General features: G+C 44.8%; 1 protein-coding gene across 1 annotated transcript in view; it reads left to right on the top strand.

The window, feature by feature from the left end:
- Positions 1–2,167: 2,167 nt before the first annotated feature.
- Positions 2,168–24,563, top strand: part of LOC137899303 (discs large homolog 1-like protein) — a 46,584-nt gene continuing 24,188 nt past the window's right edge. The window contains exons 1-6 of the mRNA XM_068743326.1: positions 2,168–2,270; positions 3,313–3,471; positions 4,729–5,503; positions 5,677–5,773; positions 14,220–14,543; positions 15,735–15,857. Coding sequence (XP_068599427.1) covers positions 2,252–2,270; positions 3,313–3,471; positions 4,729–5,503; positions 5,677–5,773; positions 14,220–14,543; positions 15,735–15,857 — 1,497 coding nt within the window. The 5' untranslated portion in view covers positions 2,168–2,251. The remainder of the gene's footprint in view (positions 2,271–3,312; positions 3,472–4,728; positions 5,504–5,676; positions 5,774–14,219; positions 14,544–15,734; positions 15,858–24,563) is intronic.

Here is a 24,563-nt window from a genome sequence, read left to right as displayed (position 1 = left end):
GTCATAGGAAAGACAAATGCAAGGACGAGAAGAGGAATAGTACAAAGGAAGAAAGGGAAGATTGAATTACACCGTATATGCTACAAGAAAGTTTTGAAATAAATTCTGAGGAGGTTCTAAAGAGAAAACAGGCCGGGGCGAAAAAAGGGGGAATGGAATTAAAGAATTGAGGATGGAAAATTCAGAAATTAAGATACCGGTACTGGTCAACTGGAAGAAAGCAGAAGACAGAAATATTGGAATGGATAATGAAGAAGAGATTTAATAAAGAATGAAAGAGAGGAAGGGCGATGAATGTCACCGCCTCAGGTCTGTGGGTGATTCCAGTTTCCTCTTCTTCCCTGTGGATTAAACTCACTCCATCTCAGCAGATGCTTCTTTGTCCGTCCATCAGTCTGACTGTCCAGCACTTCTTTATCCTTCTCTTTAGAGCCGTGGATCGGGCGTCTCAGTCAAGCTGCTTGGATGCATCTGCAGCTTTATTTATAATCTAAATTAATGATAGAGAAATTGATCTGTCTATTTTATAACCCACATTTATCCAAACTTCAAATTAAAAATTAAAATGCAAGCAAGTAATAGTAAATTAACAGGTTAGTACTGATGCTACATCGACGTATTTAAAGCATGCAGGGATTATTATGGAATATTACACCGCGAGACTCACCACTTTTATTCGTGTGAAGGGTTTGAGTGCTTCATCTGCTCACCACCGTTATAACTCAGCACCAGTGGGTCCTAATAAGATCTATAGGGATCATTAGCTGAAGGCTCTTCCACATGTCTGTCTTGTACCAGTCGCCTCGGTTCTCCTGGCTTCTGCAGAACAGCTTTGTTTACTGTGATCCAGGCTGACAATTAACAATAGAGGAGGGTGATAATACACACCCACGCACACACACACACACACACACACTCTGCATTGATGAGAGCTGAATGAAGCCTCTTTTTGTTCTCTTTCCTCTTTACTGTACTGATTTGTACAAAACGATGCTTCTGTGTGCCGAGTGAGCGACCCACTCACACAACCATGCATGATATTATTCCACACAGCAATGCACATATTATACGGACATTAATGTGTGCTTGTGTGTGTGAGTGAGAGATACAAAGGGACAGATTTTGTGCTCCCTCCCCATCTATCAATATGCTTTTGTGACCTGATCAATAACAATGCCAGAGACAGAGACCATGACCTGCATTCAGCTGTGGCATGTGTGTGTGGTTGCAGACACACAAACTGATCTATTTGACCGTTAGCCTCTGACTGACTGCTGTCCTTGTGGCTGAGTTAACGGATGCATCGAAGCCAGATGCAGACTGTCGGTGCTGCAGTTTTACAGTTCAGCTCATTTTACTGAACAAAGACATCTGAACCAAAATCGTGTTTCCCATCTTTATTATTATTATTATTTCTTTGTTTAGGGTAAACCAGGTAAATCCTGGTAGTTGAGGTGGATCTGGGCTGAGAGACGAGCCTGGTAATAAAAGCTTTAATCTACTCGACACAATAAAACTCCTTCCCATGATAATAGCATAAAGGTGCAGACTTGCCTGGACAGATATCTGTTGGATCTCTCACACATACACGTCCACGTTTTTTTTTCTTGTTATCTTTAAAGATTATCCCAGTTAAAACGCACGCACACACGCACCGCATTCTGGCTATTAGTCTGAAACTTAAGATTTAAGACTGCTGAAAACATCTCTATATTTCAATAGGAAAATAAACGTATCAATAACAGAAGACAGTGGGGGGGTCACCCAGAGGAGCAGGCTTTTATCCGATGTCGACTAAATACCTGTTTAAACCTGGATTAACTGTGCTTTGATGGGAGTGCGTGATTGTGGGACCATCCCACGGAACTGCTGAGAACCGGTTGGACAGCGTTCTGACTCGAAGCTGAAGGAAGGAAAGGAGAACTAGTTTCACCCAAGCCAGTCGGAGGAAGAACCGAAGAGAAAGAGAAGAAGAAGAGAAAGCAAACGCCAAGCCGCGGGTCCCAAGTCCACGCGGACGCCGACGCGGACGCCGCGCGTCACCTGTTTGTCTGTTTCTGCGACGCTTTCGGCCACTTGGTGAAGTTTTTTTTTTTTCTTTTTTTTGCCGTGGGGTCGGTGCAGCCCGTTGTGGTGTCAGTCTGCTGTCCCACTCTGGAGACACACAGTCGTCGGATTTACGCACACAACTGTAAAAGCACAGCGACACGCGCGCACACAAGCCCCGGGGAGGAGGACCGTGCGCGCCACCATGCCCGTGCGACAGAAAGGTAACAAGGATAAATTACTGTGTTTATTTATTTAAATCTCACTCATATTGAACTTTGATCTAGAACCCACGTCAGTCCAACTAAATAAAGGTTCGCTTTCACCGCTGGAGCGCACTTTTCTGAGTGTCGCGCAGTGGCTGTCCGACGAAACTCCTCTAAAAATCCTGCAAATTCACTGTATTTGTCCACCAGATGTAATAAAACCAATGATATATAACTTTAAGCGCTTTTACGAACTATCCACATATCGTAATCAATTCGGCTCGCATACATTTCTTCAAACAGGATGTTTTTTTACTATTTTGATTATTTGTCCAAATTTACGATGACCTGTCACCACTTCTGGTTGAATCAGCTGTTCTGAGTGTCATGGAGGCTGGAATGCACCCTGACCTCTGTTGCCCTCACGCATGAAACCTACACACGCACTTAAAGCTGCATAAAACTTAATAATTGTTGCCATACTTGTTGTCGTTGCCCTCGGCCATGGAACCTGGAGGAGGTTCCGTGATTGGGCGCATTTTTTTGTGTCTTTTGTCCACAAGAATGTGTTCAATCTGTAATGTTCAATCATCAGGCTAATCAGGCTATGGGTGTAGATTCTTCAATACTGATATTGATATATTAATATAGGGCCTTTAAAAAAAAAGGCCATACAGTCAATGTAATGAAAATGTATAAATACTATGTGCATTTGGATTTGGAATAGGATTATAAACATATCTGGGAGATTAAAAATTGCACGTGGAGAAAGAAAAGGCAACACTCATCTGGAACTCTCAAAGAGAATAAGCAGATCATACTGATAACACACACAATATGGAAGCAGGTGTTATTTATCTAATCCCAAGTAAATCCTGAACTTCATCCTGATAAAAATTCGGGGTGGTCTGAGTTTTGCACCACGGTAATCTTCTATTCATCAGGGGCTTTTAATGGACAGTAACTAATCTGGCTCTACCTACAAATGTCTGGAGAATGTCTCTTTCTTTACTCTGTCATTAGTTGTGTATTTACTCACCTTTTTATATTTTGCACACAGATGCTCACAGAGCATTGGAGCTCCTCCAGGAGTACCGGGCCAAACTTGACCAAAGACAGCGGAACCAGAGCCAGACCAAACATGAAGACCACCAGCTGCAGCAGTCTCTGGACAGAGTCATCAGCGTGTTCCAGAGCCAGCTCTTTAATGCTCTGCTTGGTGAGTCTACCTGCATATATGTAGTCAGTCGCTGTTCCTCTGTCCACATGGAGCAATAGAAGGTATGTGCTGATGTGACTTTACTCAAGGAATAGGATTATAAACATATCTGGGAGATTCAATGTGGGATTCAGTGACAAAATGGTTTGAATTTATATATTTTTTTGTTATCGTGATATTCGTGCCAGAAGACAATGAATATTGAAAGAGGTCAAAGTTTGCATTTCTTAAACATGAACCGCAGCCAGGTTTTGGCCTCTCTGTGTGGACGAAGGCTGGAGTTTGTGTTTTTGATTATGAGAAAAGGAGAGTAGCGCTGTTTGACGTCTGCGGGTCGGTTGCACTACTTTCCGCGGCGTCGGCCCACATGACCAGACGCAGGCCTGATGCGTCATAGAAAACACTCAGCTTTTAGTTCTACACATAGAATGTAGCAGTGAGTGTCAAGCTGCTTCCTGTCCTGGTAGACTGTTGCGTGTTGAAGGAGAACACCAGTGAGTCTTCATGATTTCTTGCATTACTACAAACTGGTTTTTATTTCCTTGAGCCACACCCACGCCTTTGGCTCTGACAGTCGCGCTCCTTTTTCTGTTTGTGTGAGTGTTTGCGAGCTGTTCAATAAACACGAAACATGAGTTCCTGCTTGCGACTGACCTTCCTTTGGGCTTTCTCTGAAACAGCGCTGTCTACCCCCCCCCCCCCCCCATCTCCTGATTAATAGTCCTTCCTTGTTCTGTCTTGGACACCGAAATGAGTCAAATGTAAAATGTGTTTGAATATAAAGTCCTCTCTCTTTTTATTTTACACATGCACACTCAGGTTGTATATGTATGTCCATATACTGTCTCTGTTTTTACAGCCCAAGCTCACAAATGTATGAATGATTTAGTGTGGAGCTGCCTGCCGGTTGTGTGTGCAGAGATAGGGAAGTGAAACCAGGCCACAGCAGTCACTTTGACACATTCGGTCAATAAAGAAGAACTGATAGTTGAATAAAAATGTCTTGACTTTTCCCCCCCAAAAATCAGAACATTAGAAGACCAGCTGTTTAGTAAAGCTCTGGTTGCAGTATCTCCATACTGACACTAGAGGTCAGCAGTGTCTCAGCTGGATTTGGTTTGATTTCTCTACCAATGCTGAATTAATTGGTGTTTTTGAAACTTCCTGCTTTGGGAGGAAGTTAACGGAGCAGATAGAGGAAGGAAAAAGCTGATGGGTCTGTAATTCTATCCATAATGCTCATACCTTTCCTTACAGATATTCAGGAGTGCTATGAGTTGACAGTCCAAGAAGGAGACATGTATCCTGTGGACCAGGCAGACTTCTCAGCCCCCTTTGTCCTTCCAGCAGACCCATCAGTCCAGTTACAGCCTTCCTCTGGTCCCCAGAGCCCCCATGCGTCTGGAGGACCAGTCCAGCAAAACCCCTTCGCCCATAGACCCAAATCAATCAAATCCCCTGCCCCTTCAGTCCCACCTATTCCAAAGCCATCATCCGATACAACACAGCCCAACACACCTCAGTCACAGCAAGACAATACCAAGTACCGTCCTCCTCTACCTCCTGCCCAGCATGAGGCCTCCAGAATATTCCTATCAGAGACTAAGCCGTTTTCTCCATCTGCTTCCACATCCCCTGGATTCTCAGTGAATGGCGCAGAAGCCTTTATTAAAACACCTCCTGCCGTATCTCTGAATGGAATGAAGCGGCATCTGCCTGCAAAGAGCTCCACCACCTTGCCTGGTCCAAAAGGCTGCCCAGTCTCTCCAGACCACTATTTGGTGACCGTCTCAGCGCTCGTTTCCAGCACCGTCAAAGGCCTTGTGTCCCCAACCGCTCCAGAAAAACTCACCAGCTCAGGTCCCAACAGAGTCGCTGTAACCTCACCAGCACCGTTGACCAGCAAGGACCCAGGCATTGGCCAAATCACTCCCAGCAAAAGTCCAGCTGGCCCCAACCAGGGCAAATTTTCCTTCAACATCCAGAGTCCCACAAGTCCTTCAGGGCCTTTGACTAAAGGGCCTCATCAGAGGTGAGTCTATTATAAGCAAAAGTGTGTAAGACTGTGCTGTAACACGATATAAATCTATTTTAATGATACTGTAAATGTGAAGGCAGTAACGGGATGCTGAATATATGTATCATGGAAATGCATGCATATGTCAGGTGTATTTCACACGATCTGTCCTTGATTTGTTTTCCTAGTCCAACCAGCTCTGGGCCCATCAAAGTCCCCTCCACTAGCCCTGGCTGTGGTCCAGTCAGCCCCAAGCCCGCTACAAGCCCACTGACGCCCAACAAGGTATGACATCTCTGCTTGTTTTGTATCCCTGAGGAAACCAGTATAGAACACATTGCCTGCTCGTTTAAAGCGGGCGGTCTCATTTTTTGGGCAACAGTCTTGAGATTGCGGGGCGACATGACTGCAGACGGAGTAAGAAGTGACATTGTGATTTTTGTTTTATGCTGAGTATAATTATTCAATTCAATTCAATTTTATTTCTATAGCACCAGATCATAACAGAAAGTTATCTAAAGGCACTTTATAGGTGTAGCAGGGAAAGACAGAACCCACAAGAGCAAGCACTTTGGTGACGAGGCAAGGAAAAACTTCCTTTTACCAGGCAGAAACCTTGGACAGAAACTAAACTAAATAAAGCCTGCATTACAGAGAACTTGTACTTTGAATATGTCACAATGTCATGGCCACACATTGTGTTTTGGACATAATACAGAACACGAGGTTCGCCACTTTTCCTAAATAAAAATAGTCTTGACTGGCGTTTTTAGAAGTTGCTGATGGCTGGAAAAAGCACTATTAGGTCAATTATACATCTCTACGTCTTCCTTTCTGTTTTTCGTGCACCGAGTGTGTTCTACTTGAGCCGTGCGATCTTTGAGGGTAAAGTGTGGCTAACCAGCTGCCACAAAATGAAGCCGGCAGCTGGAACACGCGACGGTGGGAGATGCACTGGGACAGCTGCCACGCTTTGGAGTTGTCCTCTATTATAGTGGAAAAGTCATTCCTGGCTTTACAGGTGGAGAGAACGTGAGGAATGTGAGGGAGGAGAGAGAGAGATTGAGGGATGACAGAAGAGGGTGAGAAGGAGGAGACAGAACCCAACAGATGCCGGGAGGATGTCACCGATGGTAACAAGCGACTGAGTGGTGGAGAAGGGAAGTGGCGGCTGGAGGATGCTTTGGTTGGAATGGTGAGGATGGACTGCATCTGTATCCTCACTACCAAGGTGAGACACAGGAAGAGAATGGGATAGATTAGAGTTTTTATGAAGAGACTTCCTCTTGATGCTGGTCTTCCATTCATAGCTGTCATGCATTTAATTTTATGCTGGTTTGGTGTTAAACATGCTGCTTTTTATTTTTATTTAAGATATATAGATTCATCTCGAGAGCAATGTTTTTTTATAGAACCATGAGACTGAGATTTGCACCCCTTTTTGGGGATTCCGGATGAAGCTGAAGGCTGTGCTGTAGTCATCTGACATTAAACTGTTTCTCAGCTGACAACATGTGACACCCTGAGAAACATGAAACTGGGTCGTTAGGATATTTCACTCCTTTTCCGGTTGAGTGATGGATTGAATGACTGGTTCCAAGGCAAGGAAGAATATTTGACTAACGATTATGCTGAAAAAAATTGCACGGTCCATTTAAATGGTTGCTTTTAAGCAATGTGAATTTTTGAACGAGAGGCAAAGGTCACGTGTCTTTGGATAATATCAGAATATTGACTATTTATTTTGTTTGTAACCACGATTCAAAAACACCTAAAGGAACTATCAAAGGGGCCGATGCTGCTGCAGACCTCGATTAATTGTGTCAAGTTTGCGACTTTCTGACTATTGAGTGTGCGTATTCTCGGGCTTGTCTCAGAGCCAACTCGGGAGTTTGCATTGCATTATCTACCTGAAGGGCAAACACTTTGAACCGCAGGTCGCCCTTCCGCCTTATACTGTAAGTCTTGGAGTCTGTTGGCAGACGCAGAAACAGACGGCTGGGATTCCAATCTTACATTCATCTGGTTAATCTGGTTCATCTCGTTAAAATAACGGATCACCAAACCGAGGGGGTTCCTCGAGCTCTGGACCGCTAGATTACTGCTGAACGAGGTTTCAGTGCATCTTCTCACATCCTCCTGGATTTGTCTTTTTCATATCCGATTCTCTCACACTTGTGGAACACTTTTGTGACCTGGCTGGCTCGCCAGAAAAATGCATAAAAATTTACAAAGCAAAATGGCGACAATAAAAGTAGTATGAACTTTGTGTGGCTGCAATCGTTAATGCATCCGATGCTTTTGGAGATTGTTTGTGGATTTGACTGTTTATCATTATGCTCTTCTCTATCTTTCCCAATCCTCTTTCCCCCTCTGATACATCCAGTTTTAAATCCTACCCTGGTTTCATCGGTATGTGATTGTCATTTGTTCTTACTGCCACTGCCGTCCTGTGCTCCAAGAGAGCAAGAGTCCCTGCTAAGAGGCTTATCTTAGGCTGCTAATAGACTTTTCATAGGTGGAGCTATTTGAGGACAGACAAAGAAGAGAAAAGAGAGAAATAACAAGAGGGAGATACACAAGGACCCGGGAAAGTCTGTGAGCTTGAACACGAGCTCTAGATCCTCGCTCGCCTAGCATTTTTGGTTTCTTGTACCTACTGGATTTTGCAAGGAAACTCCAATGTTGCATTGTTCCACCAGTCCACTCATCTGTGCAAATGCCCAGCTGGCACTGTGGTGTAACTGAGGAGAGGTCAAATGAATCAGAAGGCATGAGAGGAGACAGGTGGAGGGCGAGAACTTTGCAAGCAGCTGCAGGATTATTGCGCCAGAGCTATGTATCTGAAGTACAGTATGATTAACAGCGCAGAGTAAGACTGCTTTATGAGACCCAGACCGGAACGTCCTGCAAAGGTGTGCAGGATTCACACTGGTCACCTGAAGCAGCGCTGATAACTGCTGGACCAACGCGAGGGACTCATGCCAGGATGGACCGTCACAAGTCTGCATGCTCAGTCAGTGTAATGTATAATCTCTTACTCAGATTACAAGTCATTCTCTGATTCACCGTTGTCACTACACAGCTTGTAAGAGCTGATCACATGACCACATTTCAAGTGTATGGAGTCTTTTTTCTTTTGATTGGCTGCTGAGTAGAATGGACAATCCACCATGATTGGTGAATAGTTTGTGAGGTCGCCACACATACATAAACACAGCATAGTTATTTCTGTGCTGGCTGACCTACTATTGCTAACATGAAGTACATGCCTGCTAGGCTCATGATGTAGCATCCTCTGTCTCCCCCACCGCCCTTCTCTCCATATCTCTCTCTCCCTCTTCCATCTCATTCATTTTTCTTCTTTCTTTCCCATATTCTTTTGTTCCTCATTAATTTATCTTTCAGTAATTTGCTCGGTAATGAAAACGTGCCGGTCAGTCTTTAAACTTGCTTCACTGTATACTTTATGAGCATATGAGCCAGAAAGCCTCTGGTTATCACAGATGTATAAATGTGTGTGTGTGTACATTGGCATGCATGCACGCGAACAGGATCCCCATCTGCTCCTTGGTAAACCGAGAGGAACCCCCTATAGCAGGTCTCAGTGCAGTTACCTTCTCTCACAAACCTTTGGTGGAATTGTCACTTGACCCAAAATTGACTCTGTGAAAGCGTCAATATATTTACGGAATAACACAAAACTCTAGATGAAGTATTATTTCTAGAAATCCACAGAGAGCTAAAGCTTTGCATGTTTAATAAATCAATTATTCATGAATGCATCACGCCCAAACGCGGTCAAAAGTTTGATGTAGGTAGATTTATGCCTCAGAAGGGCTTTTCTTTCTTCTAACTAACTCCATGCTCTGAATAACCTTTCATGTTGTTGTATTATTTATATGACCTGTCTACCTGCATCAACTTCTCAGCTTAATTTGCTTAATATGCATTTATTTTTTTTCAGTAACGGTTGGAAAACCTAAAAATAGTTCCAGCTGTAAGTGCAACTCCAGGCAGAGTTTAACGCTATGGATCGGGTAACATGGACATGCATTTGTCTCTGCCTTCTTTCATCCGTTCTGTATTCCTTTCTCCCTCTTCCCCTCTGGTGACCTCTAAATAAGGTCCGTGTGCTCGTTGCCCTCACCGCGCCATCTCCCTTCTCGCGCGATGTTCCCCTCCGTCTGTCTTCGTCTCTTTCGTGCTGCGTTTGTTGTTTACCAGTCCAGGTGTGAAGGCGGAGACAAACTGCAGAGAGCGTACTGGTCCAGATGGCCCAGCCATCAGCACCATGAGCCTCAGCCGAAGACGGGGCTTCGACTGCAGTTTGACTTTCTCAGCCCTTTAACGCCCAGAAATCCTCTCCTCTCTGCTTCTCCTCGCTTTGATTTCTTCTTTGGTTTCAGTTGTAACTTCCACACTTTGGTAGTTTGCTTTAGTTGGCGTGATAAAACTGCGTTTACTTTCAAATTTACAGGCAATATGTTTCTCCATCTAAAAAAGCAAGACAATTTTTCCCTTACTTCTGGTGTTGAATCGGCTCGGCCTTGTGTGTCTTGGGTCTTTAGTTAGGAAATCGGTAAATAGCTAATCTCGGCTAGTAATTTACGCCAAAGGCCATTTTCAAACTGATTAAAAAACACAGCACTCTCATTCATTTTAATTAGGCCAATCCGGACATGCAGTGAGGTTGGCAACACAGCGGTTCCAGCAAAAAGTAAAAAGAAATGCAGGATTGTTTCAGGTAAATTGTTTGGCTGCAATACATGATGTAATCTGGAAAGATTTTGCACCGGCCAGTCACACAAGCTCTCGTTTCTCTTGATGGCTTCATAATTACGGCAAAGATTTTGAATGAAAACATTGAAATAGACGCCAGAATGACAATAAAATCACTTTGTCCAAATGTCGGTTGTAATTCTGATCCTCTACCTTCCTCTTCCTCACAATGTACATGAACATTTGTTATAGAATAGTAATACATGACAGAGCGTCACTGCAGCCCGTAGAAAGAGAGCGAGAGATGGAACAAGAGAAGGAGAGAAAGAGAGGGGGACACTTGAGAGATGACATATTTTTTAATCCTTACTCCCTAAACAGGCAGATCTCTGCCTCTCTTTCTTTTTCTTTCTTTCCATTTCTCATTGATCTTGCTGTTGAAAGACGGGCCAAGAGAGGCAGTGGAGCGAAACGAGGGAGAGCGAGAAAGCCAAGCAAAGCGAGAGAGAGACCAAGAGAGAGAGAGCGAAAGAGGAACATACTCACACAAATAGAGAGAGAGAGGAGAAAGAGGACTGGAGACGACGCTGCAGAGGACGACAAGCGAAATCACATCCATACTGACACATACATGCACATTCTTGCATGCACACACGCATACACACATATGTTTATTTGTGCACACACCCACCTAGGCTGACCCACACATGCTGACAACACACTGAAAACAGAAACACATGTGCTAACACACACACACACACACACATTCAGACATCCAGTGACCATGGTGCCATGGTGCTTCCTGCATCCTGACCAGCTATGAGGATTACAAATATGAAGATGACGATGAGTGCGATGAAGAGTGAGAGAGAGAGGACGCTGTCCTGCCACAGCTGAGGACTGTAACCAGGCGGTTGGGGGGGGGGGGGGGCAGTGGGGGCCAGTGGAGTGGGGGATAGTGGGAATGGCATGGAGTGCAGTTGATAGGAAACATGCATGCATGTGTGTGCACGTGAGTGTGTGGATGAATGTATGAAGATTAGGATGCCCCCCCAACGCGGGACCAGCTAGCTGAAGTTAGCCACATGTTGTGCCACTGCAAAGTAGCATGCAGCAACAACACCTTATCTCTGATGTTCGGATGCAAGGTAGGTATAGCTCTGGGTGTTTGGAAGCAAGTGTGTGTGTGTGTGTGTGGGGGGGGGGGGGTTATGAGAGACATTGGACAGCGATAGAAACACAGCAAAATGTGCTGAGAGAGGAGGAGAGAGTTAATGACTAAGCATGTCAGAGACTGGGCTGAGGCAAAGTAAGGTGAGGGTCAGCAGGTGAGAGAGAATGAAAGAGCGAGCGCAGATCTGTGTTCTGCTGTCATGATTTTATATTCTACATGGTAGGTACGTGATATTTCCATCGTTCAATTCATTTGAATTCGTCGGTAAAACTTTCTTCCATCTTTGCTAGAAAAAGCATCAAACTGTCATTTTGTTAACTGCTACTTTTTAATGCTTATTCTGCCATCAGGTAGATTAGCATTTTTGTCTCTGGATGATGAACACCTACGGATGTGGATATGGTGGCTAATTTATTAGCAAACAGAAGCCCCACAGCATTGCATGAAAATGAGATGATTTGCATCCAGGTGATTGGTTAATGACTGAGGCTTTTTATTTAACCTGACTGTGCCAATTATATATTGTAAATTGTATATTTTTTCTCTCCCCCAAAAAATCTGCATTTTAAATTAGAAGTTCACCAGAGCTCTTAAGGAGCTGTACATTTGAATAGCTGCAAAAAAACCAAAAACACAGGCAACCCATAATAATGCTGCAAACTTGCCTATAAATAGCACAGTGAGAACAAGACATGTGCTTGAGAGACACACAATGAAAAAACAATATGTAAATGTTGTAATACGTCAAGTGGCTTTAAGACGGTCTATTAGGCCATCCACGTGAGAAGCAGTAGGCTGCTACAGGAAGCCACTGAAGGACCGCTGTGTGCCGTTCAGTCCAGCAGTCAGCCCTTAATAAACTGTTTCGGCTTCACTTCTGTCCTTTTGCATTACCTCCTGATGACAGGCCGCGAGACAACCGCTAGGCCGGAGCCGCAGACAGGGCTGGAGTCAACACGTGAACACAACGAGAGCAATGGTGGCGTCCTCTAGCTGGGGAGGCTAACGACTATAAGTGTGTCCCGGGGAAGCTCGAGGCTTTTTAGACTGCAGATGAGGTTTTTGGGGAGATGGTCATCAGATCACATCATCACAGATAGGGGTTTTCGTGTGTCCCACTATAGTGTGCCTGGAGTATTTAAAACCGATCGAGTGACTTGTGTTGCAGAGACCTTATTTCAAAAATGTATTTTTGTCAAGCAATGCATTTGAACAATGTAGTTTTATCAAGCAGACTTGAAGAATTCATTTTAATTGAGTGCAATGGAAGATTTTTGAAAGATTTTAGCAATACATTTTAAATTATGCTACAGAAATGTAGAATATAATCAGGTCTATAATATAATATAATATAATTTTAGAATATGTTGAATTTATTTTATATGAAAATGATCCAAGTGTATCCACTGATTTAGATCGGGTTTTATCTTATTAAACATGTGTTGTCTTGGTTGCCAAATGAGGTTTAGCTATTCTCTAATGCTCTTCCTTTGGCATGATGTCCTTTTGGAGAGAGAGAGGGAAAATAGATGGAGGAAGAGATGGAGGTGCGTGTGTGTGTGTGTGTGTGAGAGAGAGAGAGAGAGAGAGAGAGAGAGAGAGAGAGAGAGAGAGAGAGAGAGAGAGAGAGAGAGAGAGAGAGAGAGAGAGAGAGAGAGAAGTCCCTCACGGCAGAGGATCCCCTGCTCTTTCATGTCTCACCAAGCGTGACTAACGCCTGGCTTTTCTCTCTCATGTATGAACGTGCTGATTCTCCTCTCTATCTGGTTACATTTCTCCAGCGATGCAGGCCTGGTTGAAACACCAAATCATGACCGAAATGGTGTGCATGTATGTGCTACTTTCCGTGTGTAGGAATGTGCGTGTGCGTGTGCGTGTGCGTGTGCGTGTGCGTGTGTGCGCGTGTGTGTGTGTGTAGGGTGCAGTAGCAGAAGTGTTTTGACAACACAGTGAGTCGGGGGTGTCTTCTGGGTCTTAGTGTCTGACCACAGAAAACCTGCTTTCGATATTACTTTGAGCCATCGCTGGCCAATTAGCGAGTGGATGAAAAGATCAGAATGACGGACTGAGAGGAAATGAAATGAGCTGAAGGTCATGAGTCGGGTTCGGATCAGTTCATTTTGTAGGAGCAGTGCTCCCAATCAGCCTAAATGAGGTTAAAGTACGCAGCGGGGACGGGAGCACATGCGGCCTTGTCCATCCTATTGGCTGATGTGCAGAAGCACAAAGCAGCCGTCCACTCTCAGCACAAAAAACACCATTTCTAGAAGAGGTTTTGCATCTGCTGCTGACTGCGACGGCAGCGGCACTGAACAGTCGACTGTCTTGACAGCACCCAGCGTCCTTTTCATCCAGCCTCCCTGTTAAACGTCTGATGGAGCGACTGCACGCCTCAATAAATCGAGAAGTTTGTCAGTCAGGCCCTCAGGACAACGTGTCTCGATTCCCCTCTTGGGAATGACGTTTAATTAAGACTGTCGGCTGAGTAGCCACTGGATCGGAGACACAAAGGGGCCCGTTTGATAAATGGCACAGCCATACTTGTTTTTGTAGGTTATTGGGACATTGTATTCGCTTACAGTAATTTCTGGGAAGCTCGCCACAGCTCTGACAGCTCTTTTATGCTGGCTATTATGTTGCACTAATTCGTTCTTCTTTTCCAACTTGACTGAATCTTACATTTCCGTCCTTTTGTCTTCTCTCCTGCTCCTTGCTTACCTTCCTGCACCACCTTTTTCTTTCCTTCTTTTTCTCTAACACTTCCTCATTTTGGTGCTTCTTCCGCCCCTTTGCTGTCCTATTTCCTTTCCTACCCCTCCTCCGTTCTTGCTACAGAAATATCGGTATCAGGAAGAGGAAGGGGCATCTCCAGGTGCCCCGAAACTCCATCAACACCCGTGCCATCAGCACCCAATGGGAATGATCAGAGAGCTGAGGGATGGTGGGACTCTCGGGAGGGAGGTGGGCACCTGGAGAAGAGATGAAGGGGGAGGTGGGAGCATGGAGAAAGAAAGGCAACGGTTGCTGGGAAGGGACGGATCTCTTGGTCGCCACGGTGACCTGCGGGGCGCCGAACTGGTTCAGGTGGCGGAGAGGCAGCTGTCGCAGATTCAACACGTCCACGGATACGTTACTCACACACACACCACACCTGCTCAGGTAACTCGCTCTGCATACTATTTTAAATTAAATTCCAATATTGTTTACGTGCCACTAATAGGTTTTGCCAGTTTAATTTTTGAGGGAAATAAAATTTCTACCTGCATCAGATTTGGTTCATTACAGAAGATGGTTTGATTGTAGTGCCATTCAAAATCAGGAAAGGAACAGCTCACCCTAAAAATGAATATTCAGCCATTACCAACTCTCCCCCACGCTGATGAAAGTTAGTTTCTTAGATTGTAAAATTTTTCTGAAGCTTCTTTTCTTTTTCCTCTAAACATGAAGCAGATTTCTTTTAAGATATATATATATAAAAGTGTTCACAAAATTGGTGTGTAGTAAACGAAGCATCTCGCGACCTCAAACCGGTTTGAGAAGTTTTAACTTGCATGCTTTTTTAGGCTGAGACCTTTAACCTCCATCCACAGTGGTCAAACTTGATTCATCAGCCCAGATACATCAGCTGATGTCAGCTTCTTTTCTTGGTCATTCATTTTCCATATACATTATGTTTGTCTTCGTACCGGGACAATACTGTACCTTTTGCAGAACTATGCATGCAAGTATTCGACCCACTGTTTTAACTGCAGAGGAAGTGTTGTTATTGGTGTATAGCGTCACCTAGTGGTTGGTTGTAATTTTCTTTAATTATATTTGACTGCTGCACAAGGTTGTGAGTGTTTTTCTTGACACAAATGTGTCAAGATAAGCAAGTACTGGTGGTGTGATTTATTATTCCATCCATCAGTAAAGCTCCTCATATGTGATGTGTTCGGTGGAAAACAACAATATGCAGCAAATGCAGAGATTCAGCTTTATAGATTTGGACTGTTGTCTTTGTTGTGTTCCATTTGTGCTCATCTTCATCATCATCATCATATTCGTTTGAGCTGATTGTCATCAGTCTGATTATATAAAATTATATTGTGTGTGTCTGCGTGTGCTGAATCTGGCTTACTTCTGCATGACAGATTGTCCTGCCATCATGTTCTCCCCATGTGTTCCCTTCTCTTCATCTCACTTTCTCCCTCTCTCTTTCGCTCTCTCTCTCTCACACGATAAAATGTGAGTTTATTTATCACCATTTTCGTGGTCTATAAAGACATAATACCACATTTATTTTGCACAATAATTATGTAACTATTATTAGTTTATTCTATGCAATAACTCAATGGTGGTACATCGTAGGTAGAATCACCTGAAGGTCCCTTTGATGAAGAGGCGTGGCCTCACCCAGAGGGAGAGAGGCTGAACGAAATCCCAGCCCCACCTTTCTCTTCCTTCTATTCCCATAGCCCCGCCTGCTACCAGGTAAACCCGCCTGCAAGCGATCGTGGTTGTGCTTATGTCACACATCATTTCTAATGTCTGCAGCTGAGGTTATGCGAGAATGTGGTTTCCTTTTCCCGTCATTAATTCCTCGTGTTTTGTGAAACGGTGCTGTGCATTCTTGAAAACGTGGGGAATAGCTGGGACTGACTTGCAGATATGAAACATGTCAAGGTGTTCTGAATCTGAGCTATATTTTAACACTGACCTAAATAGGGTTCTCTTCCTCTGCACAAATGGAGCCGAAGTGCCAGAGGTCTTGTTGGCAGATGGTGCAAGAAATTAAAAGTGAGAGAAAATGAACATGTTTATGTTCATAGAAAAGGGAGTCTCTGGAGGGAAGGCAGCTGGGATGGGAAGGGCATGTTTAATCGTCTTTTAATGAAGCATCACAGTTTAATATAGAGAATTAAAATTATTTGCAATTAGCAACCGTGGCATGAAAATTAGGCCATATGAACATTTCAGTGAATCACACAATCAACTTAGATGTTGTTTCACTTAATAACCTGCAGGAGGCAGTAGAGGCGGTAGAATAACAACCTTATGTCTGAGATCTGACTGAAATGAGCCTGAAATGAGCCTGTCTAATAGCAAAATGTGATGGAAATCAGTGAATGAATACTGCAGGTAAAGAGGCTCGATATATAAAATAACAAGGCGTATTGTCATTGTTATTGATAAATGTGTTTGACAGATAAGTGACGAAGCAATACAGCCCACACAGCAGGCGGTGTAAATGACTTGCTCAGCTTAAATAACTGCAGAGACTGATTGAGGAGAAACAGTAAAAAGCCGCTTACAGGCCTTCAGTAAACACACAAATAAAAAGGCAGACGTCGGCCACTCAGAGACAGTAGCCAGGAAGCTAATGCAGATAATTAGGAGGAAGGAAAGACAGAGTTATGGAGCTACAATGAAATGAATTGAGAGTATGTTTTTGTCGGCTATTGGAACCAGACAGTCGGCCAAATCACCCTGCAGTGAGTGTCTGTTTTTATTTGATTTTTTTTCCTGATGATGCAGAGAAATGAGGATTCTGAAATGTTTGCATTGTGCTGACTGTCTAATATAGTGGATTCTCCAGTGTGACAGAGACACAGGCCTGACAGTAGAGACATGGGAGTTGAACCCATCTTCTGTACGATTGCAGCGTCAGGACTTCTTTTGTCCCCTTGGGGAACCAATCAGCTCAGAACATAACCTAACGTCTTGTGTTGCACTTTCATTTGTTGCAATGTTTTTTTTTAAGTGATGCACAAGCATGAATTCAAATGCTACTTTAATTCAGACTGCAGCTGATAAGGGAAAAAAGACACATTTTAAATTATGGAGGGAGTTTGTGATTCAATAGATTTATATGCCATTCATATGGCCCCCAGACCCCCAGTCTTTGGTTTTGGTGCTGAGTATATCTATAGAGCACAGGAATATTTAAATCTTTATCAACATCAAGTTACAAGTCTGTCCTGACCTATTGGGCTTCTCCTTTTGCTTTCAGCTGGTGTTTTGCTTGCACTCCAGTGATGCATGTCTATTTCCCTACCTTCTCAGTATTTACCAGACGAGACACGGACATAGCTCTTTTTAAAATGGGTCTTACCAGAAGCTGAAGGCGTTGTAATGGAAGTGCTGGGGGGTAGCCAAAATAATGGTTAGGAACCACTGGAATAGACTGCAGTATAGATCAGCACGGTGTCTGCTTCACAGTCCCTTTACGGTTGTTGACAAGAGAAAGGCTGCAGCTTTTCTGGTTTTATTGAGAGCCATGTTTGAGTTAAAGTCGATGTGCCAGAGCAGCAGCAGCAACAACAACAACAAAATTGTGAGGATTTGGATGAATTATTAATACATGCACAGATTTATAATCAGTCATTGCAGTCCATTCACTGTTTAAATCGGGAGGGATGAAGCCTTTAGATAGCTGTAGCAAAGCTTTAGCATTTAACTGCATGGTTACTGGGCCACTGGGCCACTGGGCCAGCAGAGTCCAAAATAGGTTTTAGGTTAGTCTGTGGTGGCGCAGCAGCGAAGAGGAGAAGGACCGAATAGCATCTTAAGCCGGATCACAACATCTGTACGCTGGGCTATCGTTCCCCAGCAGGACCCCGCCCTGCCTTCAGCGGATGGTGGCGGGGGGGGGGGGGCAAAGTTGACTCTCAGCAGTCAGACATTAAACTTGCATGATGTGTGCTTTCATTTAATTGGTCCTGAAATATTAATATAGCTGGCATTCACCAGCTGACATTTGACTGCAGGGAGACAGAGAGAGAATGAAAAAGTAAAAGAGAGAGAGAGAGAGAGAGGCTCGGGAAGACCGGGGTTTGTTCTGGCCGCTGTCAGAGAGTCGTTCTTGTGTCAGATGATGTCTGTGTGTATCATGGCATGTGACGCTAATGATGTAAAGGCGTAAGATGAGAGCTTCAAGTGGCGTTATTCATTTTGCTTATTGCAATTTGTTTTGTAAGGGCTTTTTTTTGGTGTGGGGTAGAGATGAGCTTCTGAAAATTTGGACCATTGCAAGGCTACATGATCCTGATCTTACTTCCAGTACCATCTCTATCAGCTTTGTGATAACAGACGAAAACGTGTTTCTCTTCTGTCCGAGACAGTCCTCGGCTTTGTCACGCCTTTTGGTGTGAAAGGTCATAAGAAAGTCAGAATCTTGTTTGAAGTCAGCTGGTCCCCTTTAACGGTACGGTAAGTGTAAATCACTCTCGCCCACTCCGCTTTCACATTGAGGCTAGGTTCTTTCAGGTCAAGTGAATAAAAAAAAAAAATATATGTTCATGATCTTAAGGACTGACACGCTGCTCAGCCGGTGCTAGGTGTGTTTCAGGACTGCAAAATCTGTTGCCATAGATACAGTTCCCAAGGAAACACGGGAATGAGCAGTGACAGGGGTCCTGCTCCACCTGTGGGTAATCCTCAGGGAGGGTGTGGGCTAATGATACACCTTGGGCGCTGCTGGAAACGGCTCGGTTTGGTTGCACATGCATTCAGGCGGTGCTACCCGATGAGGCCAGCTGACCGCTCTTACCCTGAGCTCGCCTTTGGCATGCTGAAGCCTCAAGGCCTTCACGCCACGCTCGAAGGAGGCCGTGCTAGCCTGGTTGTTTTCTCCTCTCCTCTTTCCTTATTTGATTTGATTTTTTGGTCTTTTGTCTTAGTCATGTGTCCAGCAACAGCCTGTTGTTTCCATTGTGGAGTCACACATTGTGTGTGTGTGTGTGTGTGTGTGTGTGTGTGTGTGAAAGAGTGAGTGAGAGCCGGTGGTGTCCGGAACCAGTCCAAGGAGAAGATGGGTCTCCTGCACACACACTCATCGTCTTCAGCTGCTTCTACCTCATCTCCATCTCAACCTGCAACAGGCGTGACGTGTGCATACGTGATTGCGTGTGTTTGTGTGTATGGAGGTGAGGGTGGGCTCCCTCATTGTCATTGGCTGACTGGAATGAAAGGGGTGTGGCTTGTGCCGGTAATGTTATCTGACATTTGGAGAGGCAAAGACGGAGAGAGAGGCATCGGGTCGCAGCACCAATTAGACTGGAAAAGAGAATTTGCTGAAAGATTGACAGAGGAACAGAGAGGAGGTGCGTGTGCGGTAGGTTGAAGAAGGAGGGGGAGAGAAGGAGAGACAGAATAATGTACAGCGCTGTGCGAGAGAGGCGAGGAGAGAGAGTGATACTTGGAGCGACGTCACAAATGTAGGAGGGAGGGGAGCAGAAACAGAGGAGTTGCAGAGTGATTCTTCCAAGCATCCAGTATACTTCAGATGCTCTCCTCCTCGCCTGCATCCATCCACCTCCCTCCTTCTATATTTAATGGGAGTGTACGCCGTGGCAGAGGCGAGACTGATTGATCGTCTCCTTGGACCGGAGGGGAGGTTGGAGTGAGGGTGGAAGAGAGGAGGCGGGGTGAAAAAAGACAGAGTGAACTTAAATAATCAATTCTCATATCCTGTTGATGCCGGAGCCGGAGTCACTCTGTGCTCCTTCTGAAAAGGGGAAAGAAAGGAGTTGAAGAGAGGAGATTTTGGACTCCCAAAGATGCAGGAGCTGGATTTTTCTCCCGGTTAGAGAGAAGATGGGATGATGGACAAATGGATGGATGGCTGAGACAGAAGGGCGGTCTGTCAGAGTGACACTGACAGACCGACTGCAACACCTACTCTAAGAGGACTCTCTCCACCTGCGCTGCACTTTCCTCCGACTCCTCCTCCAGCTCCTCCTCCTCATCTCTCCTTCTGCCATCTGGAGAGAAATGTATAAAAAAGGAATTCTTAAAAAAGGGATGATGAAAATAGCATCAATGGCCACATAATCTTGTGAGAGATCAGAAGAAAGCGTCAGACCGTGTTTCTGAGAGGAGAGAGAGAGAGGGAGGCGATGGAGGTGAGGAGCTCGAGATGAAGCGGTGGAGGAGAACTACAACATGAACTCCATCCTGTCCGTCTAAGGGGAGAGCAGACAGCCGACAAGATGAACTATATTTTTGGGAACAACACCCTGTACCCCCGTAGTGTGAGGGTAGGCGGGCCGTCCGGGGGTCAAGGTGCGGGGCTGGGGGTCAAACAGAAGGTGGGACCCAAGCGGGGCTCCTCGGAGGAGTTGGCACCTCCCCACACCTCCTCCCCCTCCACATCTTCTCCCGCCTCCTCCTCCCCCTCCACGTCCTCCTCTCGCTGGCAGCAGCTCCTTATGTTCTTCTCCAGGAGGAGTGCCTTCACTGACTGTATCAATGCTGGCCAGGTAATGCACACGGCACGTGTGTGTGTGCGTGTGCGTGTGCGTGTGTGTGTGTGTGCGTGTGCGTGTTTTCTCACCCAAAACAGAGAGACAATCAGGCATAGCAAGAGGGTTGAAGCAGCTCTCTGTTTTGGGTGAGATTTCTGACGTTGTCATGGAAATGAGCCCTGGTACAGCATACGAGATCCGGTCGGCCAATGTGTTGGCATGACAACGCCATCATTTAGCTGCCGATTGTGTGTGGACCTTGCACGTCCCATGACACTTGATTGAAGTCCACATTAAAATACTAATCTTACCGTGGAAGGGGAAGCTGTGGCGATCCAGAACAGGAATCTCACGATGCAATAAGGCATGAGAATTAGCCGTCGCATGTCCCAGATTTAAATACGGTCTAATTGATTAGCATTGCTGTCTGCCTACGTCTACATCAAGCAAATGGCAAGGATTGTGATCCGCTTGAGCTGCTCTTATGCATTTTGTTGAGTGCTCTGACACTAACGTTGTGTTTTTCATAACACACTTCTTGCAAGAACATTTCCATTCCTAATGCTCTACTGTTCTTTTTAATAAAATAAAAGAAGAGAATATATCCTTCTGCTTTCCCTGTCTTGTCGTCAGCGCGTGACTGTAACTCAAAGTTAGCTCTCCATTACATCACCATTATAATGATTAGTTCCATAAACTGCTGACTAATATCCATAGATTTTCCGAGCGCTACTTACTCAATAGGAATCTTGACATGAAGCACGTCTGATGTTGTCTGATGCTATCTTAAGCCTTAATTCCAATAATACATCAAAGTCCCCCATCCTCAATCTGTACGAAATCTTTTATCCATGCCACCTTTCTTTTGTCCATTTCATTTACAAGTTTATCCTTTTCCACTTTTTTATGTGCTTTTAAATCGGGCACCATTTGATCTATGAATATTTTTACAGATCGTAGATACTCATATTTAGGATGCTTCTGCCTGGTTCTGCTTACATCTGCGGAGAAGCGAGCCTGAAAGTCTCGCACGAGTTGTAACCGTACAATCAAAAGTGATGGGAATCCCTTCCTGTCCAAGGCACTGTAACCCACGCACACGCACACACACACACACACACACACACACACACAAAGGATCCCATTCATATAATACATCCCCCACTCATTTAATGGCTGAATATAATTAAAAATAAGGGTTAACCTGACTGTTTTCATTTGTTTTTGTTGTGAACACACTTACCGGCTCTCCCCCCCCCCCCCCCCCCCTCCTGTATCTGTATAATTGATGAGTGGCAAAGCAGAGGCCTGAAAGTCATCCTGGTCCTTTAGAAAGTGCTCTAAAAGCCTTAAAGAGGTGTTTAGCGGTCACAGGAAATGGGAAGGTAGAGAAGGATGGCCGGAGCCGGAGACACGGACGGAGAGAGAAAGAGGCAAAATAAGGCGCCGGCGGAGACAATGAGGGATTGATCGTGAGAGAAATCCGATAGGCTGTTAGCTCAAAGTGGGCATTGTGAATAAACAGTATCAGGCGCCCTGGATAGTAATGTATCCATCAACATAGAGTCAGCTGACTGGGTGGGAGTTAAACGCTAATAGTCCATCAGCTGTTTCTGTAGATAGAGACGTTGTTAATGCATGATGCTGGCATGTGTTTCCTTGTGTCTACGTCTATTTATGTTTGTTTGTGTGCATCTGCATCGATAATCTAAACTAGATTATTACCACCAGTGAGATGTGAGTAACAAATTTGTTTTTGCTAGAATGACACCTTAAAATGTCATTTCAATATACTGGGTCATTTTTAAGATGGAAAAATGTGTGGGAGCTACGCAATTAACACCCAATCCACTAAGAGTGTACACGAGAGATCATCCCACTCACAGTCCTTCCGCTACCCGGGGAAAACTTTCCACTCTCCTGATGCCTCATGGGAAACCGCCGTGCAAGCGTAGGCTTCTCTGGTTATCTTTATCCTTCTGTAGATCTGCTCCCGGTGAGGAGACGAGCAAGAAATGTTATTTGGATTCTGCACCAACGCGTACTGTACAGCGATATCACAGTTTCTGCTCCATTGTTTTTATAGATCATCTGCTGCTGAGTGGGCAGCTTGTTAACAAGAAACAAAAACAAGAGGTTGTGTTTTGGGGGGCTCTTCACACCATAACTGTGAATTCACCATTGTGTGGCTTTAAATGTTTTGGCAGCATTATTCCCTCTCCTGTTGTTCAGTTTACGCCATTTGAGATCAAATCACAGGAAGCATCTTTGGACAGCAAGATCTGTGCAGCCGTTGCTCATGGCAGCCAATGGATCTTCTCCAATTGTTGGCCAACAGTCAGCATCAGCTGTTGTCATGGCGATACTGCTTTACTGATTGCCGAGCAGAACGTGGCGTGTGTGTGTGTGTGTGAGTGTGTGTGTGTGTGTGTGTGTGTGAGAATTTAAACACATTGTATTCTAGCGGGGGATGAAGCTTTCATATGAGCTCTCTCCCACACACGCTCTCTCTCTCTTTCTCTCTCTCTCCCTGCCATCTCTGTCTCTGTTGTCGATGTCATCACAGGAGATTATCTTACCGCAAGCGATCACTTAGCATGTCTGCTAACTAATGTGGCTGAACACAACACAACACAACGGCATCTTCATCTATCCGGCTGTAATTACTATGTAAAGGGATGACACCGTAGAAGGCTGGACCAATGCACTGCCCCCATGATGATGATGAAGATGATGACGATGATGGCGGTGGGACTGATGAAGTGAATCAAAGCTACAGTGCTTAGAAAGTTTAAAATCACCTGCCCTGTGCTGCAGAGGCAGACAGAGGAATCCGTCACTCCTTGAAAGACAGAGGGCACGTGTAACACTTTGTATTTAAGTTGTAGAGGAATACTCTTTAGCACGTATCCTGACCTGTGGAAGTGATCTTTCCCAACAGAAGCAGGATCGGGTCCTGGGCCCGGCGAGCAGCGAGCAGCGAGAGAGGAGAATGTTCTGTTATCTGCTCTGGAGAGCCTTGCTCCCGCTGACCCACCGCTAACGCTCCGATCCCATTATCCCGTAAAATCCTGGCTTATGATCGCTGGAGAGTTTGTATTGTGTTGAAGTTCATTGAGACAAATTCTGCTCATGGAGAAACCATACCATTGTTCAATAATCCGCCGTCTATGATGTATTTGATAGGCATTGTTGTCAGTCAATGCTGAACAGACTACATGGAACAAATACATCAGTAAAGGGTAGATCATGTAGAGTAGCTTCTTCATAGCTGGTCCATTAGTAATCCCACTTTCTGTGGTGCCTACCGCCCCCTGCTGGTAACACTCAGTGTAACAGCAGTGTGGTCAACAAGTTGAGTCGAATAGTTATTTGAATGTTTTATTCTGTTGCTGTTATTCAAACACAATTTAATATATACGTTTTTTGTATTGTCCATTAATAATCAAGTAGAAATTGGCTGGCATACCACACCAGTGTGTTGCATTTCGGATTTAAAGCCTAAACTGAACAGACACATCCCTTGTCTTTGTTTCACCTCCACCCCCTCCATCCCCCGACTCTCTAGGGCTGTGTTAGTGGGGGCTCCATCACGCAGTGTGATGCTAACAGCCTATTCTCCTTGCTCATCCTCTCCTAACTGAGCGGCATGCCTGCAGCGCTAGCAGCACTTTAACAGGGAACTCGAACGGAGACCTTTCTTTCATTTATTTGTTTTCTCCACGCTGCTGTTTAATCTGCCTCACTCTCTCTCTCTCTCTCTTTCTCTCTCTCTCTCTTGAGGCATATATTAGCTGACATTAGGTTTCGAGCTGGTACCAGATGGACGTGGGTGTTTGTCCGTCGAGCTCTGTGTACAAACTAATGGGAGCTCCTGCTCTTCTAACACAAATGCCGGCTGCGGAAGCCAGAAGCTATGATTTAATTTAAAAAATGACTTGTGGTTGAGCAA

This window comes from Brachionichthys hirsutus, chromosome 9 (assembly GCF_040956055.1).
Source record: "Brachionichthys hirsutus isolate HB-005 chromosome 9, CSIRO-AGI_Bhir_v1, whole genome shotgun sequence".
NCBI lineage: Eukaryota > Metazoa > Chordata > Actinopteri > Lophiiformes > Brachionichthyidae > Brachionichthys > Brachionichthys hirsutus.
The sequence above is the reverse complement of the archived record's forward strand: the minus strand, read 5'-3'. Positions and strand labels throughout refer to the sequence as shown.